This window comes from Pleurodeles waltl, chromosome 6 (genome assembly GCF_031143425.1).
Source record: "Pleurodeles waltl isolate 20211129_DDA chromosome 6, aPleWal1.hap1.20221129, whole genome shotgun sequence".
NCBI classification, from domain to species: domain Eukaryota; kingdom Metazoa; phylum Chordata; class Amphibia; order Caudata; family Salamandridae; genus Pleurodeles; species Pleurodeles waltl.
Genome location: NC_090445.1, coordinates 1,661,127,191 through 1,661,145,907, shown reverse-complemented (window position 1 = coordinate 1,661,145,907; position 18,717 = coordinate 1,661,127,191). Strand labels below are relative to the sequence as shown.

The window sequence follows — 18,717 nt, the reverse complement described above, 5'->3', positions numbered from 1 at the left end:
TTTTGAGTTAAAGAAAAGCCTCCTGGAGTAAAAAAAGAAAAAAAAAAGATTGCTTTCCATATACAATGTGTCTGTGATATAAAGGATACAGTGTGTGTGATGAGTCAATGTACTTATATGATGTAAAAGAGTTTCCCATGCATTGCAATGGGAGCAAACAATAGGAGGTGGACTGATATGACTAGCCGCTAACATGCAGTGAGAGTAATACTCCCCTCGGTGGAGCCAAGGCCCAACCTATGTATATTTTAAGCTTGAGTAACAATAGGTTCATCAGACCTAGAAAAGGACCTTTCCACTTAGGTGCACCCTTTAAGGCTGAGACTGTAAGACGTAGCAGAGTTCCAATAGGAAACCCAAATGCCACAGCCTTTTTTAAAAGCAGGTAGGGTTAAGAAGTAGGTAGGTTTGAAGAGAGAACAACCTTGTGCAATGTGAAACATAATTTCATCAATAGCAAAAAAGGAATACAGTTAAGAGGCATAGTTAGTTTACAGCCAGAATCTTTGGTATCTCATAAACACACAATAGCATATATGATCTAAATACATGATCTGCATGAAAAGACACACATGCACTCCCCTTTAATGCACATTTGGGAAACCGCCCATTTCCACCTTCCACAGTACCTTGCCAGCCCGCAGGACAGGAGCAGGAGAAGCTCTCATAATCTTCAGATTCCCGACATTCGCCTTTATTTTTGCACGGGTTATCAGAGCATGGAGCCAAAACCTCCCCGCATGTGGGTCCTGCAATGAAAAGCCAACCTGTATGATTGTCTTGGATTGGCCACACAGTAAAAAGCCAAGCTAAAGTTAAAATTGCAGCAAGATGTGATCGCAATATTTCTGATCTGCAAGGAATCTGTCCAAAAACCTTAGTTGTGTTTCAATGTTGGGCTCATCTGTCGGGCCATCGAGGCATTAATTTGTCACCAATGAGTTAGTTGTTTGTAACTTGTACATTCATGTATCAACCATATAAGCAGGGTGGTTCATCCGTAGGAGTGGAGGGGCGTCGTCACCCCCACCTCCTCTGCTGTGAGAAACAGTTTTAAAAAAAATGGTAATAAAATAATTGTATTACCATTTTATTTCTGACGTTTTCTTCCAGCAAACAGACTGCTAGGGCGGGGCGGGGCAGGGCCAGTGTGTCACTGCTGCCAATGACTGGCAGCAGAGAGGAGTGGCCACTTCAGTTTGAAGTGTGCATGTTGGTTTGTCCGGTTACCTTGCTACGGCCAAACCGACATGCGCAATTCAAACCTCTCCATCCCGGCTGTCTTGGACATCTGAGTAGGAGAGCAGGCACAGGCTTACATTGCCTATTCGAGCGTGGAGCCAGCCCGCTCCAGCCAAACAAAACGCTTTTTTCATGCTGCTTAACAGCATGAAAACAGCGTCTTGATTGGATGAGGGAGATGGCTGTGGGATTCGCGCTCGGAGGACGTGCTGCAACAGGATGTGCTGCAGAACATCAGTAAGGAAAGCAAGTAAGGAATTTTTTTAAATATTTATATTAATGTGTATGTGTAATTATATTAGTGTGTTATATGTAGTGTTTTCTGTATCTGTTTTTTGCCCCTCCGTTGTAATTTGCCACCAGCTGCCACTGCACATAAATAAACAGACATCCACTTTTAAATGCACCCCAAAAACAGGTAATGTAAATGACCAGGATTGTTAAAAAATACTTGTTCATATTTACCAACAGACACTCAACTGTTGTGACTCGCCTTATTTGACCTTAACGAGCAAAGAACCAACATCTGTGCCAGCCTATGTTACAGTACAAGAGAAAGAAACACTGTATAGCCCTCGTGTTTATAAATATAGTGAAAGAGATAAAAGAAATGAGGAAATGTATGCTGCTCGTCAGCTGTTATCTTCTAAGGAGGCCTTCTGTGATTTTTCCAGCAAAGTTTTTTTTACTCTTCTGGTTTCTATGGTGACCAACAGAGACAGGAAACTCGACATCGCTTCCTGCAATTGTGCATATGTTGCCATTCTGCAAAAGGAGGCAGGAAGTGAGCCTCACAACCGGGTCAGCCGCTATTCCCAGCCCGCCACAATCTCCAGGCTATTATTCCAATGATCTGATGTGTATTTTTCCAAAATGTAGTGTCAGGGAATGAGTCAGTTTGTTTCTCCTCCCTACCTAAAGCTTTAACACCCTATCGCTGTGTGTTTTCTTAAATAATAGTTTGCATCACTTGCAGGGAAAAAGAGGCTCTCTGTAGGCTGCGGAACATTTTACTCCATTGCTTTAACATGCACAACGCGTTCAGATACTTCCTAATCAGTCGCGAGGTTTCCGGTTTTTTAACGATTGCAGTACTCCTGTATTTTGCATGAACCGCAAAGGACCCCACTTGAGCTTTCTCTTATAAATGCCAACCAGCCTCATGTCATAGGTCTCACTTTTAGCCAGGTCAGGCTTTATCCAAATGTTCTTTCCATTATGCAATTTGTAGGCCCGTACTGCTTATGGGAAAGTTAAACTTCAAGTTGAGGAACGTGATGTGTGGCCGGAGGAAAGAAAGTTTGGATGGCTAAGATCTTAGACATGGTATTGGACCACTTTCCAGCTCAGAATAAGATGCTTGCCCTGAAAGGGTGCTAAAAACAGGACATCTAGACCGTATGTGCGCCTACCCTGTGCCTTATAAATTATGTTTAGATTGATAGGATTCATGGTCTCATTCAAACCCTGCCCTGCGAGGTTCAGCAAAAGGGTTGCTAACTAGAAAAAGAAGTATATTATGGGATGCTAGAGATAAGAATCTCTCATCAGCACAGCCAGTCCTGGGATTTTCTTCAACAAATTGTGGTAAAGTCTCAGTTGAGACCAATTGAACTGAGCACAGACTGTACATCTAACATCGAGCCGGCTATAAATATGAAAGGTCAGTACTGTGCACAGGGTCCCTGGGCACCTGGAGTAATCTGGCAGTAGTAGTTATAAGCTTCAATATAGCTGCAATATTGCAAAACAAGTAACTAAAGGCACTTCCCTGACTAACTTCCCATGCATTTCACAAGCCGGTGTATGAATTTCCCCAGGAAAGCGCAATGCAGACAGGCTGACAATAATTCCCTGTCTACATTGCAGGTATGAGTACATCACAACTTTTGTAAGTCAGGAGCTTTGGCGTACAAACTAGCATTTCTTCTCAAAAGTTGAGGGGAGATATTAAACCCATCAAAATGTCCAGGGTCAGTCGTATGTGGAAGACTCAACTTTCTGCTCAGATGACCAGGATCCCATCCCTCCCTCATGTAAGCATGCCCGCTGATTTCATAGACGGAAAGCTATATGGAAATAGCCGTCCCTTATGCTGCAAGCAATACATCTGCATTCAGAAACCAGCTGCAAGATGTGTGCATGGTTGTAAGTGTGAATATCACCCAGGCCTGGTAAGTAACCTTATGTCCTTAGAATATCAGCACCAACACTGCCCTCAGTTGACGCTCCATCCTTACCGGTGTACGGCAGCAGGCAGTTGCAGTTGTACCCTGCCACGTCATCGATGCAGGTTCCCTGATTTAGGCACGGGTTAGAAGCACACTCATTGATGTTAGTTTGACAATTGGGACCTGCATTGAAAAGGCAGAAAGAAAACCATTTGTAAAAATGCGATTTGGAACATTGAGGTTTATCTTCTTATCGGTGGGAGAGTAGCGGCAGACATTTCAGGAAACCCGTGTAAGAATGGCGCTACATGATAACTTTATGTTGATTCTCGTACTAAGCCTAATTCTTCACAAACGAGTCTATCCCTGCTTGCTCAAAGCCTCCATACCTTTTCATAGAGTCCTTATTTGTTAGGCACAAAATATGGTGATAAAAGAAGAGTCTTATCAGATACACAAAAAATACTCTATCTTATGATGTCAGGTGCCATAAAAACCCCAAAAGCCACAAAATGATGTGTTGCTGCAATCTTTACATGATTGGAACAGCACTGAATTTTATGGCATTTGCTCTCTTGACGGGCCTAACACTCTTCGAAACCCTTGGTGGGCTTGAAACTCTTTGAAGGTGCAAGCTTCCTCTTGGGGGCCGAGTGAACACAACTCTTCTGCTTCCAACAGTAATGTATGTATGTATGTTTGTGTGTGGTTTTTGTGTGTACAAAACTATCTGGAAGTCAGAAGTATGTGGTATAGGGTCAAAAGAAAAGATACAGTCAACGAGTGAGTGGAAGCGAAGCTGGGTTCTGAGGGCAGACGTGGAATTCTACTGTGTTGCGACGTAGTGTTCTTTAAAGGGAGGACACCTCACCTCTTTCCTCAACTACAGTTGGGTTTTTGTTGGTCTTGATGGAGCATTTCTGATCCTAGTACTAGTTGTGAGGCTGTGGAAACTGTGCAGTTATAAAGAGCATGTGACGCCCAGTAGTTCACTACCCACAGCGGTCCTTCTATGGAACAAACCCCACAGCTGCGCTCAACCACGCAGCTTACGCCACCATTTATATTCTCAAAACAGAAGAAGGGGTCCGAGTACAGGATGCCATGGTCCAAAAACCAAGGCTCCTTCATTTCTGGCTCCTAACAGAGCCCCATACAACTTCCACTCATCCTCAACAACAAGCTGCTCTTACCACTGAAGCCATCCCGGCAGGAGCAGAGGTATCCGCTGGTCATGTCTTTGCAGGTTCCTCCGTTCATGCAAGGATTGGAGTCACATTCGTTGTTGTTTATGTCACAGTTTGTGCCGCTCCAGCCCGGGTCGCAGTCACAGCGGTATCTGTGGTGCGAAAAGGCAATGATGAAAAAAAATAACCAAAAGCATCTTATTGTATTGTAATATTATTTATATAGCGCTTACTACCCCTGACGAGGCGTCAAATCGCTTTTTGGCAGGTAGCACGCTACTCCAGAACCCAACAAGAATTAGTGATGGATTCGTTTTGGGAAAATATGAGTACAGTTTTAGTATTATTATGAGTTAATTTGAGCCGCGGATATGAGAGTTTGTTAGTTAGATTGACTGGAGTAATGGAGGGGTGGAGGAGGAAAGAAATCCAGAAGTGTTAATTGGGTTAGGTGCTTGTCTTTGCCACATGCTTTGTTCCCCACAATGGCAGTTATTATTTTGCTGCAATATCACTGCACAAAGATACTCTCTTCCAGCAGAGTGTCCAGGGGCTCGGTAAGGGCAAGATCAGAGGACTGCTTAAGAGAGGATGATCTGGTTCAGAGTTAGAGCTAGAAATTATAATGCAGCCATCACTTCTGGGCGCAAGTTCCCATTTCGAGGTCAAAGGTCCACTGAATTATGGACTTTTGCAGTGTTTGTCTTCTCTCCTAGCCAATGTGAGCAAGAGGACTAGCTCAATGCAACAATGTGAATCGCCATTAGTTGTGTCCTGGCCAAAAAGTCTCGATTGGTCACAGTAGCTGCATTAAATAACCAATAGATTTATACTCTACATTTAAGGAACAGATAATAAGATTATGCTTAGCTTAACTTGAGAGCATGCAGCAGATTCTAATGCACCCGAGACATTTTGCTACACCTAAAGAAACTGGTTATAGCAACCTGCTCCGTTTACTTGCCCTGGAGGACAGCAAAATGAAACAGGATGTGAAGGAATACCACTATCATCATGGGATTCCTGGAGGTCATCAGCAAGCCACTGCCCCACCGCTGGTGCAGCTCAGGAGGCGGCCATCTTTGAGGAAATATCAAGCAACCATCATCTCACCATTGTGGTTAATGTCAAAGCAGGAGGACCCCATGTTGCACCACACACTGAATATTCTTTGGGGTATAAGCTGTGAAATGAGTGATCAGTGGTGACAAAGTGCATGCAGGAAAGTTGCACTGGACACTTCATTCCTTTATAAATTATTGTGGGTCTGAAATAACATAAATTTGCCTTCTGTAGTTGGAGCTTAAGGCTCGAAATCAAGTCGAGGCAGACCCTCTGAGACTTTTTAAAGTGGATGGAAACTTAGTCTCACTCCCGAATGGTTATGTTCTACCTCATCTGGACAACTGTACTTCTTTCTATTCTTGCACAATCAATGCATTCATTCATAAAAACTACTAAACATACCCGTTGATGCCATCGTGACATTTTCCGTGAATGCAGGGGTTGCTGTTGCACTCGTTGACTTCTGAAAGGCAGGTGGGATCCTGGTAGCCCTCCGGGCAAACACAGGTGAAGCCGTTGATGCCGTCCTTGCATGTGCCGCCATTGTGACAGGGGTTTGAGTCGCACTCATCAATGTTGATGTTACACATGATCCCTAAACACAGGAAGAAAAAGATTTAAGATACTCTTGGAACTTAAAACATCTCAGGGGGTTTAGCTGCTGTCACCTAGTGGTAAATGTTAACACTGATGCCTAACAGTCATCCGCTGAGAGTCACTTTTGGCCTAACATGTATCATCTTACTCAAGTAAGCAGACAAGAATTCTTGTATGACTTGCTCAACAACTTATTGATTAGGAATGATGCTCATTGAGAATTTCTAAGCATTATCAATTGAATGCTGCAGGTAATTCTCATTTTCTGTGAGTCTCATCTATCTGATGATAAGCTAAGGGAGTCTCCCTCTTGTAAAATGAGCTTCAGCATCATATAAAGAAATACTAGAGGAGGCTGTCCTTAGCCCATGAAGGGAAATAAAAGCCCCTTTGTGCCTACGCATCCTTTGGGCGAGCAGCTCCACAAATGAGGGACCCGAAGTGCAGGTGAGCAAAAGCGCCGGAGGATGGGTCTTCCCTTTTCAAAGGGGGCCTATTGAGAGTTGCAGTCATCAAACGGAACCAGTCTGACAAGGCGAGCAATGTGATACCCACCGGCCTTCAACAGCCGGCAAGCCTCGTCTGCAAGCTTCTCTTTCCTTTTGTCGTCTTCTGGGTCTGGCGATAACAACCTTGCACTCAGAATGCCATACCTGGCTCACAGTCCCTACCTGCTATCCCATTTCTAATTGTAGTCTAGATTTAATTTAACAAAAGAAGCTTAATCCTGAGAATCATTCCTTTATTCAATGTTAGTGATATGAGTCAAAGGCAAAGAGTCTGAATATCACCAATAGCATGGAAATAGCTTTGGATTCGTTTGGTGGCCTCCAGACCAAAACCCTTCTCATAACTTAACCACTCCTCACTCATTTATATCAATTTTTCCTAATCAGCAAAGCCACCACCATACACACACCTTTAATGTGTTAGCTTTCCACGTCCCCTCTCCTCGACTTTGGTTGGCCTCTAATTAAACGAGCTACGGAATAGGGTTCATGAAAAAGCATGACTGCCAAAAAAAAAGTATGAACCAGGCAAAAAAATAATAATAATATTTATATATATATATCTACCAGTGCAAAAATCAAAAGCTGCACATGTGCACCAACACCCCCTTTCATGGAGAACAATGCTGTATATCTCTTTCAAACCCCTTATCCAAGGCAGTGTTTTATGTTTCATGCAGTTATTTCAAAGTGGGGGGACTGAAATGTAAGCCTATTTACTGCAGACCAGGTGCTCTTTGGTTGGTTGATTTCGATTCAAAACCTTGAAACAAGCATTGCAGCCATGTGCAGATATGAAGTTGTGCATGGTTGGTGGCCCTTCGTTCCTGAATGGCTCTGAAAGGGCCAAAAGTGCTGAATAAGCTCATTTTATCTTTTTTCCTTTCAATATGCTTATTTGCCTGAGCTACCCTGCTGCGCAATGGACAGGCAATGTCCTGGACACTTGATCTACCACAACCAATGGTAAACGCTCAATGTACCTCGTCACCGACATGAGATTCAGCCCGCTCCATGGCAGTCTTACCTGTGTACCCAGGCTCGCACGTACACTCGTAGCTGTTTATCCTGTCGATGCATTTGCCGTAGTCGCAAGGGCTGCTGGCACAGTCGTCCAGGTTGATTTCACAATTGACCCCTTTAGAGAGGAAGGCATGTTAAAGTAGCCATCAGAGACTAATCCACACTCAGCAGACACAAACTATAATACTTAATGTCATCTCAATTACCACCCCAATGCAACAAGAGAAACACCATCATAATAATTCTCCAATTTGAATTGCCATGTGCAGGATGGACACATTGGTCTGCGAAAATAATGCTGAATAGTGTTGGCATTCGAAACGCCTTCTTCAGATGTCCCTAAAACTGAGACAAAACCTTGAGAAAATTGAGATGATGAAGAAGGCAGGTACCTGTGGTTCCTTTTGGGCACCTGCAGAAATAGCTGTTCTTGCGGTCCTGGCACTCTCCTCCGTTCTGGCAGGGCATGCTCTGGCACTCGTTGATATCGATTTTACATCGGTGGCCGATGTAGCCAGGCTCGCAGTGGCAGGTGTAACCTGCAATGCCATCGGAGCAGGTTCCATAGTGGCAGGGATCAGGGTCACATTCATCAATGTCCGTCTCACAGTGGAAGCCAGTATACCCTGACAATGCAAACATAAACACAACAGGTTTTACTTGAGTTTTCGCACAAGCACTTGTACACTGGGCAGGGTAAAATGTCCGCTAGGGATGCCAAACAGTGAGAACAGGAGGGAAGCAACATGACTGGTAAGGTTACTTACCTGCGATAACAGTTTCACCGCTTGCAAATATTCTAGATTCACAGGATGTGCATTACTCTCCAGCTAGTGGCTGTGTCCAGAAAACAAATATTAAATGTAATTTTTTTGGTGGCATTGGCCAAAGGCGGAGACTGTATGAATCCTCATGATGTTCACTGTACACCGACAAAGCCTCAAAGAGTGGCCTATCTTAGAAGTCTGTTTTATATCCTTCTCCTCGTTGGGATTGGAAATTATAACTCCAGAATAAGGGGTGTGTGGGATCCACTCGATCATGGATGTTGGTGGATGGAGACCATGTCTAGTAGATCATTCACGGGGTTTGCTATTAGCAACCTGCCAAACCTCATCACTTTTCCCAGCATGCTACCTGCACATGGCTGAGTCTGTCTCAAAGGGTGTTTCATAGCAACCAAGGGGGACCATTTCATGTGTAAAACCTTGTGTCAATCCACACTTTTTATGCAAGAGCCCTTTTCAGTCTGAGGCTTCTAGATTAACGTTTAACTCTATTTATATGAGCCTATTTCTATGAATTTAATGTTCCAACTTGCAAGGAGCTGTAGATTAACAAGCCAGAACTGTCTCTAGGCATCACCGATGACCAGGGCAGCTGCTGCACCTAGGTTCATTGCATGTTTTGGAAGGCATCTGCCATTAACTCACAAGTTGATTTCAGAAGACACTGCATTGGAGATCCGACAATTGGCGCAGTTGTTCTTGAAATTGAGATTAGCAGTAGAAATGTGCATACTGACTGCATCTGCCCTCCACCTATGTGCCGGCCTCAAATCTTTCAATATTTGGCACTGAGGGACCACTAGGTGTGGTCTTGTTTACAGAGCAAAATGAAGAAATAATGATTCTACCGTAAAAGACTCAAGTGAAACCTGGCTACTTCCTACTTCCTGTATATATCTATTTCAAGTCAGGTAACAATTGTGCTTACTGGAATGCACAGATCTTAAAAAGGTTTTGTCGTAGAGGCCAGCCCCTGTCCTAGCTGCAAGTGTTCACCAAAGAAGCTGTGATAACAAATTGGGCATGCTTAATGCGACCACTAGGGGAAGGGAGATGGTTAGACCACTGGAAGTGAGAACAACTGAAGACTTCGCTCTTCAAAGGACCACCACTGCACATGTCAAATTTGCAGGCAGACGAAAAGGCATGACGGGGTTATCGGGCAGAACTAAACTCCAGCTAATGCTACATGAATTCCACATGCCATTTGTGGAATACCACGGAATTGTGAATAACAAACATCATCATTATTTGTTATATAAAAGGTAACATTAATAGGTCTTTGCAGACTTTAAGGCACCTCAGTTTTCTCATCCATGAACTTGTCGTCAAAGGCAATCTGGGGCATTAATGGCCCTGTTTTACTCTGGGCCACTGCACAGAGTAAAGCATTTGGACAGCACCCAGTAGAACATTCACTATGGTTCATCAGGTCTGCGGAGCATCTTTTCATCGCTGCCCGCCACCAGCGGGGCATAATTGGAGGCCATTCAGCAGTAGAGTTCTGGCGGGAGTTCTCGACAAAAGAGACTTTGTTTGCAGCCAGGGCTCATATCTTCGCTGTTTGTCCACGATCTCCTTTGGTTTCACTCTGAGTTGATGCACTCTCGTTGATTAATCTGTTGGAAATGCTCACTGGAATGTTTCCCCTCTAAGGAGACGCAGACCCTCAACAGTGAATAAAGGCTCCTGTCCCCTTTACCGAACGAATAATGCTCAAGTCTATGAATAGATTTATAAAACCCACTACACCATCTAGTTACTCTATGTCTTTGGAAGTTGAGAGGTCTAAATGTTTGTTGTATGAACCAAAATAGTACCTTTCCAAATAATTATTTATTTGTGACATTTGTATTCGCTACCATTCTCTTTACTTGCAATTTACGAGATTTGTTAGGCATGCTGAGTAGGTGATTAAAGGAATTTTCAAGCATCATCTTACAACAAGCAATTTTCCTCCATTCCCGGCTGATTACATACCTTCTGCACAGTGACATGTATATGAATTTGCACCGTCCAGACACTTGGCTCCATTCTTGCAAGGGGTACTGGCACATTCATCAATATCATACTGGCAGAGGGGGCCATTGAAACCTGCAATAGGACAAAATATGTCAATAACAAGGGTCATGGTGACTTTTGTAGTTTCACTCAAGTATGACTGTATTCATTACCACTCTCTTCAAATGTGGCTCATCTCAACCTCTTGTCGAACTCAGACCACAGCCCTCTTCTCTAACCCACCAGGACTCAGGCGGCCATACCCCGTAACACCTTCCAGTCTGGTAGAGCAAAAGGTTTCCACAAACTGTTCCTGTGCAGATACAGGGATCCTCAATGGACTGGTGGCCACTACTCTAGCCACGACATATTGCATCACTCTGGCCCTCCCACATGCATGACAGGACAATGAGTGACAGGCACAAGGGCCATTTGTAGTGTGGTCCGTGGCCATCACCGCCACACTATTCATTTGCCAGCCTCCGGCCCGTCTGAGGTGGAAATATCGCTGAAACCAGTCTGCCAGCGCGCCAGCCCCGTGCACCGCCAGCACGGGCTGTGGGAACAATGCCCTGGAACAGCCCATCACATACATGTCTCATTAAGTTACTGAAATGTGGCTACAGGTTTTATTCACACTTCTGGTTTATGCAATTTGAAAGCAGCAATCAGTGGTGCTAAAGCGACAATGGCCTTCTCGGGACGATTGCCGCTGTTATCCGGGGCAATCCGTATGCGGGCTTGGAATCTTCATCTGCTCCTCTATTCACAAAGATGCCCCTGCCTTCTGTAAACTTCTATACAAACCCATACAGCTCTCCCCAGGAAGGATTAACAGCCGTGCCTGCCATTCACCATCTCCGTGCCGCCTGGACCCCCCTTTCAATCGCCAACAATAAGGTGCTGAAAAGATTTCCCCTGCCGTCCCCGGGTATCAAAAGTTCCGGCATACCTCTCACCTCTTACACATTTCAAACCCAAGTCCTCCCGCGAGCGGCCTTTGTCCCCACTGAGTGCAGGAATGATCTCAGCCTCGCCTGGCCCGCATGCAAATCGTCGAGGATGCGAGTCTTAACATCCTGGGGGCGCGCCGGTGACGGGAGCGGGGGCGCTCTTTCAGGGGGAACATTTTACTGCCCTTTCTATGCAGGGTGGAGGGAGGCGGGAGAGAGGAGCTCGTGCCCCTGTGATCAAAGCGTTTACCACCCCCAGGACAAAGCTCGAGGATTTATTCCTATCCCCATAGATCCTGACACGTTCAGGAGTCCTCCCCAGGTTTCCATGGACAGAATGTGAATGGAGGTCCGGCCAGGCATTCAGTGTCTTTGCATTCTAGGTGACACTATATAAATCTTAGATGCCGGGATGAAATGGCTCCCCATTCTCTGTTGCTCTGACACCTTCCACTTGCCCGGAGGCTCCTGCAGTGCTTAATTTGAGCCGGTGGTTTCCTGGGGGTGGGGGACTTATTTTCAAGGCCGACACTTATTTTTCCTTATCAGGCATTTACTGGGAGCAAAAGACACATATGGGAAAGACGGAGGAAGAGAAAAACTAAAAAGCGTCACAAAGGGAAAAGGCAGAAACCTGCAAGAGTGAGCCTAAAGGGCAGGGAGTTGCTGTAAATGGATTAAAGAGGCCCGAGGTGGTTTTAGGATTACGCTGCCTCATTATTCTGTGCTCGCACATTTAAATGCAGCAGCAGCGTGTTTTAGAGAAGAGCTTTAGAGAAGAGCTTTGGACACCGGCACGTGTTGAGTTACAAATTAAGCACTGGTCTTGGACAAAGATGGGGCTCCTTTTTTAGACACTCTTTGAGAAGTGGGGGGACTTTGCTGATGTTTCTCAGAATTCAGCCTGCCTACTCTATCAAATTTAAAACTATCGAGCTTAATAAATGTAACCCTGGACCTCAAGAAGCAGGATATGTAAGAAGTGATGTAGAAAAAAACTGCACACTTCACTTTTCAAGCTAATTTTCCTTTACCGGTGAGTTGCACCTTTCAGTCACGGTTATTCCTAACACCGAGTTAGCCCATGCTCGTATGGAGTTCATCCTTACAGAGAGATAATGGATAACACAGGGAAGAGCAGATATCGAAAAAGTCCAAAACGCTCCTTAAAATAATGCGATTTACTAAAGTTTAGAGAAATAACTAAAGAAGGAACTACTAATTAAGAGAGTTAATTTACAGTATGTTTGTTCGGAGTAGGTACAAACATATCAGCGGCACTAGCCATGGAAGCGTACCCTGTAATGCACTGTGATGTCATACTAATAATAAGCAAAAGTTAAAGTAACAACCAGCAGAGAGCAGACACACACATACACAGAACTGCCCATCAAAAGTCCAGAACACCGGGAAGAAATCACGCATGGAGAGTAAGTACACTGACAGAAGGACTGTTACAAACTAACACTGACAGAAGGACTGTAACAAACTAACACTGACAGAAGGACTGTTACAAACTAACACTGACAGAAGGACTGTAAAAAACAGTGACAGAAGAACTGTAACAAACTAACACTGACAGAAGGACTGTAACAAACTAACACTGACAGAAGGACTGTAACAAACACTGACAGAAGAACTGTAACAAACTAACACTGACAGAAGGACTGTAACAAACACTGACAGAAGAACTGTAACAAACTAACACTGACAGAAGGACTGTAACAAACAGTGACAGAAGAACTGTAACAAACTAACACTGACAGAAGGACTGTAACAAACTAACACTGACAGAAGGACTGTAACAAACACTGACAGAAGAACTGTAACAAACTAACACTGACAGAAGGACTGTAACAAACTAACACTGACAGAAGCACTGTAACAAACAGTGACAGAAGAACTGTAACAAACTAACACTGACAAAAGGACTGTTACAAACTAACACTGACAGAAGGACTGTAACAAACTAACACTGACAGAAGGACTGTAACAAACTAACACTGACAGAAGGACTGTTACAAACTAACACTGACAGAAGGACTGTAAAAAACAGTGACAGAAGAACTGTAACAAACTAACACTGACAGAAGGACTGTAACAAACTAACACTGACAGAAGGACTGTAACAAACACTGACAGAAGAACTGTAACAAACTAACACTGACAGAAGGACTGTAACAAACACTGACAGAAGAACTGTAACAAACTAACACTGACAGAAGGACTGTAACAAACAGTGACAGAAGAACTGTAACAAACTAACACTGACAGAAGGACTGTAACAAACTAACACTGACAGAAGGACTGTAACAAACACTGACAGAAGAACTGTAACAAACTAACACTGACAGAAGGACTGTAACAAACACTGACAGAAGAACTGTAACAAACTAACCCTGACGGAAGGACTGAACTAACACTGACAGAAGGACTGTAACAAACACTGACTGAAGGACTGTTACAAACTAACTCTACAACTGCCGAAATTGAGGAGCAGCATTAGAAAGATCTTAAATGACTTTTGGAAATGTTAATCTGACAGTCACACAATAGAAAATAACTTCACATTTGAGCTGTAGAGCATCTAAAAATAGTGGACATGTATTAGGGCACTGTGCGCTTACCGCTGACGTCATAGTACGTCTTAGTGACTCTGTCTGCGGTGGGCGCCTTAGCTAAAAACTTAAAGTTTAAAATACATTTCTGGGACTGAACACTGTCTGGCAAAACAGTGCCCATCATGTGCATCTAGAAGGAATTCACACTGATGAGCACTAGGCTAAAGGGAGGACCACTGATCAAGCCACTTACCTACAGGGCACTCGCAATGAAACTCATTAATCTTGTCAATGCAGTGGCCATTGTGCAAACAGGGGCTGCTCGCGCACTCGTCAGTGTTCGTTTGACAGAAAACCCCTTCGTAACCTGGAAAATTAAAGTAAAGAAGCTCAATATGGGCAGAAAGTCACTTTTATAGAGATCTGCACTGAGGCTTTAGTGACCCCAAAAACAAATAGGGACTCATTCAATTTGCAACAACTGAATATGATCAACCATAATAACTTCTGGCAATAAAATGCATACATATCCTATGCAAAAACAATGACTGCTGACGTTTGTTCCAAGGAGGACTTACTGCACTTGACATCTGTTTTACCATTTAAATTCTCCAAGTAAGGAGACTGACCCAGTGGTCCAATGATTGCCGTGGCCCTTTCTTTGGGCCTATAAACTGACCTGGCATGCAGATACAGTGGAATTCCCCGATCTGGTCCAGGCAGGTGGCATCATTCTTGCATGGATTAGACAGGCATTCGTTGACATCCATCTCACAGCGGGGACCAGTGTATCCGGTTGAGCATTGGCACTGGAAAGAGCCTAGGGTGTTTAGGCACCTGCCAGCATGCTCACAGGGGTTAGCACCTGCAAAAAGTAGGGACCTGCTTTAGGGCTAACAAGTCTACAATTTCAGATTTATAAGGCCTTTGTAATTAAAACTTTATGGAAATGTGGTTGGTCGGGCTATCTTCATGCGATTCATGCAATAAGACCCAGTACAGCGAGCTTGCAATTTTAGATTTACAGCAAACTGGAAGACACGTTAAATATGTGTTTACCAAGGGAGCACTCATCAACATCTTGATTGCAGGCTGGCCCCATGTAACCAGATGGACATGTGCAGATGGCCTTTCCATTCACTGGGTTGGTATCACAGTTGGCACCCTCATTGCAAGGGCTGCTGATGCAGGCGTCATTGAGGTGGCAGAGAAGTCCTGTTGAAACAAAGGCATCAATTTATTGGGCGTCGCTTTTTATGAATCCATCTTATGTATAATTACTGTGAGGCCAATTGAGGCCTGTTTTTTAAGGAGGACATCCGGTGAATGATGTCACAAAGGTCTCAAAACCCCAGCTGACATCAAAGAAAGCATCATCCTAGAACGGCTAATGCTGATCAATGTTACTTATGCAGAAATGGATGGGCCCTTTAAACTGCACAGTATATTACTACTTCATGCCCTTACTACATGTCCATTTATGACCTTAAAACCTGAAACATAGTAGATATTGAGTCAGTGGGCGTGATCTTACAAGTATGTTAATGAGTGAGGTGGTATGTTGACTGTTATATTCAATGGTTTATAACTAACCGTAACACCATTTGATTGATCACTGGTAGCCAAGAGTCCAAAAAGAAGGTATCTGCTGTTAGCTAAAGGCTCCCTGTCCGTAGGATTGCAAAAGGATGATAAATCCTGAGCGATCTTGCACAAGGTTACCGGAAGAAAGATTCCTACTAATATTTACCCCTGGTTGCCATACCAGAGAGTTCCTGGAGAAAGTTACTTATAGTCCCTGCTTATGTCATAGAATCTAATTCTGGAAGGCGACTGCATTGGTTTGAATCTATGCTTTGGGGCGAGCTGCCCAAAATGAACCCATTTGTTAAAAAAATGCTGTAAGATCCCCCTCATAAGGGGTTCCAGGCAGACAACCTCATATAGGTTTCTTGCTCTGCTGTGTATACCCTAAATGTGTGTATTTGGCGGCTGGGTTATAAGTTGTGACTGTACAGTACCCAGGGCCACTAGAATTATGCAGCAGGAGAGGGCCAAATTATGCTGCAAGGTTCAGTAAATTATGCGGCAAGAAAAGGCAAATTATGCGGCATAATGCAGCACAATTTTGTTACTATTACTTCATTATTTCATCATTTTTAAGCTTGGTAACACTGTCTGGGCATTAGTTGCACCTCATTAGTACCGGTTTAACACCAAAATATAACAGAAAGCAACAGGAAGTTGACCAGTCCAGCTATGCAAAGGGCCTTACATGGCACAGCAAAACATGCTGCAGCATTTTTAGTAACTCTTTGAACTGTTTGAGCTAGAAACAAATGTATTTTTTAGGAAACTCTGCAGATTATGCAGCAGATGGTAGATTATGAGGCAACAACGGCAAATCTATAATTATGCAAAAATCGCCACAACCGCACAATCACATAATTCCAGTGGCCCTGACAGTACCATGTTCTGTAATGTGCATGTGTGCTAGTACTTGAAGTTATATGTCGAAGTCTAGGTCAGTGGTTCCCAACCTTTTGACTTCTGTGGACCCCGACATTATCAGTACTGGAACCCAGGGACCCCAAGTGAATCATCATGTGTAGCTCCCCCCCAGCGCCTTGAGACCCTAACGGGTGATTAGTGCACTCTATAAATCCTTGATTGATTGATTGATTCGAACCCGGGGACCCCCCCAATAAGTCATTACTGAAAGCTAGGGCCCTAATCTGTTAATATTATTACATTTTCTAATCAGTCACGGACCCGCGGAGGAGGCGTTGTGGACCCCCAGCACTGTACACAGCCTATCAGCATGGGGATGGAGCACCGGGTTGAGGAATGATACAAGTATGCTTAAAATGGTAAGGACAAGGCGGGAGCGTTCTCTGGTTAAGCTGGAGTCTAGAAGAAGTAGTGCACCGTCATCCTTGTCTAATACAAAATAGCAAGTGCAGCATTAACTCACTCTCCTCTCTCTAAGGTCTATAAAGATGTTGGACGTCTGACCTGTTCGTCCATGCGGACACTCGCAGTAGAAAGATGCCACTCTGTCGTGACAAGTGGCCCCACTGTGGCAGGCGGCGTTGGCACAATCGTCAATGTTCTCACTACAGTCCTCGCCAGTCCATCCATTAACGCACACGCAGTTGTATCCTCCATGGTTATTGTGGCACGTGCCCCCATTCTGGCAGGCATTTGGCATCAGCTGGCATTCATCGACATCCTCAGTACAGTACTGCCCTGCAATGATAGAGCAGAAGAGCCATTGTCAAAAAAAAATATTCAGTCAAGTAAATCCAAGGCCCCATCACATACTTTTACAAAATGAAGCATTAGGGAAGTCAAATTAGAAAATGATGGGCCTGATTACAACTTTGGCGGAGGGGGTTAATCCGTTCCAAATGTGACGGATATCCCCCCCCACCGTATTACGAGTTCCATAGGATATAATGGACTCGTAATACGGCGGGAGAGATATTCATCACATTTGGGACAGATTAACCCCCTCCGCCAAAGTTGTAATCAGGCCCTATGCCTTCAAAATACTTTATTACTAAAACTTCATTATTGCACGTTTTTGTGTATTTTTTCACTGTTTTGATTAAACTTAATTGAAGGTCTGATGGAAGGGATCTGTCATTGAAAACAACGTGCACGTCTACAAAAAGTATGCATACAACATATTTTAGATAAGGAAAAGTAAAAGATTCACTTATCACAAAAATACGAGCATGTACATTTGTTGGAAATGCAACTACTTATTTCTCCACCTGAGAACAACAAGGAGGGAGAAAGATGGCGGCTGCAAAGTGACAACTTTTAGCTACTGGAGTTGGAAAAATGTGACAGGATTTACCCTTTACAAAAAACGACAGGATGTTTCTGGGATATTACGTAGTTGGTAACGATATGTCCTTAAAAAGGGTCGAGTAACCTTCCCCTTTCACTTCTGGTCTGTGAGGCATTATGGGTAACACAAAACACCCCTGCCCCATGTAGGCGACAGGTGGCACCGATGGAATTTACCTGTCCACTCTGGGGGGCACTGGCAGTTGTATGTGTTCACCCCATCGACACATGTCCCTCCGTTCTTGCAGGTATTACCAGGACAGTCGTCGATGTTCACCTCACAATTCTGAGAATCGAAACCTGTAAATCGGGATAAGACAAATGTTTTGAGGCGAGGCTTGAAACACGACCAAAGGTCTCCTAAACAAGAGGTTACATTTTCACTTTTTCTGTTCCCATTTCATAGGGGGCCATCAGAAGGGAGTAGCTGAGAGGACATTTTTAGCCCGCTCGTGCCTTTTTAGGGCCCCCACACTGGTGCTACAAACATTTATTCATAGAATTTCAAATTAATCGTGGCTTGGTTTCCAGTGACAAAGCAGCTAGTACTACTAGAAGGCACTGGGGCCCATATTTATACTTTTTTAGCACTGCATTTGCGTCATTTTGTGACGCAAAAGCGGCGCAAACTTAAACAATTCAGTTATATTTTGTACGTTTGCACCGCTTTTGTGTCAAAAAATGAGGCAAATGCGGTGCTAAAAAAGTTTAAATCAGGCCCCAGATGCTGTATCTGCTGCGTCTACTCTTCCCTGTAGGACA

At 44.0% G+C, this 18,717-nt stretch overlaps 1 protein-coding gene across 1 annotated transcript in view; it reads right to left on the bottom strand.

Annotated features, from left to right (window-relative positions):
- NOTCH1 (notch receptor 1) overlaps positions 1-18,717 on the bottom strand; it is a 92,124-nt gene that overhangs the window by 19,391 nt on the left and 54,016 nt on the right. The window contains exons 5-16 of the mRNA XM_069241596.1: positions 18,133-18,255; positions 17,113-17,346; positions 15,157-15,312; positions 14,777-14,962; positions 14,351-14,464; positions 10,563-10,676; positions 8,187-8,420; positions 7,799-7,909; positions 6,068-6,260; positions 4,607-4,752; positions 3,483-3,596; positions 630-749 (exon numbers count right to left, since the gene is read on the bottom strand). Of these exons, the coding sequence (XP_069097697.1) occupies positions 630-749; positions 3,483-3,596; positions 4,607-4,752; positions 6,068-6,260; positions 7,799-7,909; positions 8,187-8,420; positions 10,563-10,676; positions 14,351-14,464; positions 14,777-14,962; positions 15,157-15,312; positions 17,113-17,346; positions 18,133-18,255 (1,845 nt within the window). The remainder of the gene's footprint in view (positions 1-629; positions 750-3,482; positions 3,597-4,606; positions 4,753-6,067; positions 6,261-7,798; positions 7,910-8,186; positions 8,421-10,562; positions 10,677-14,350; positions 14,465-14,776; positions 14,963-15,156; positions 15,313-17,112; positions 17,347-18,132; positions 18,256-18,717) is intronic.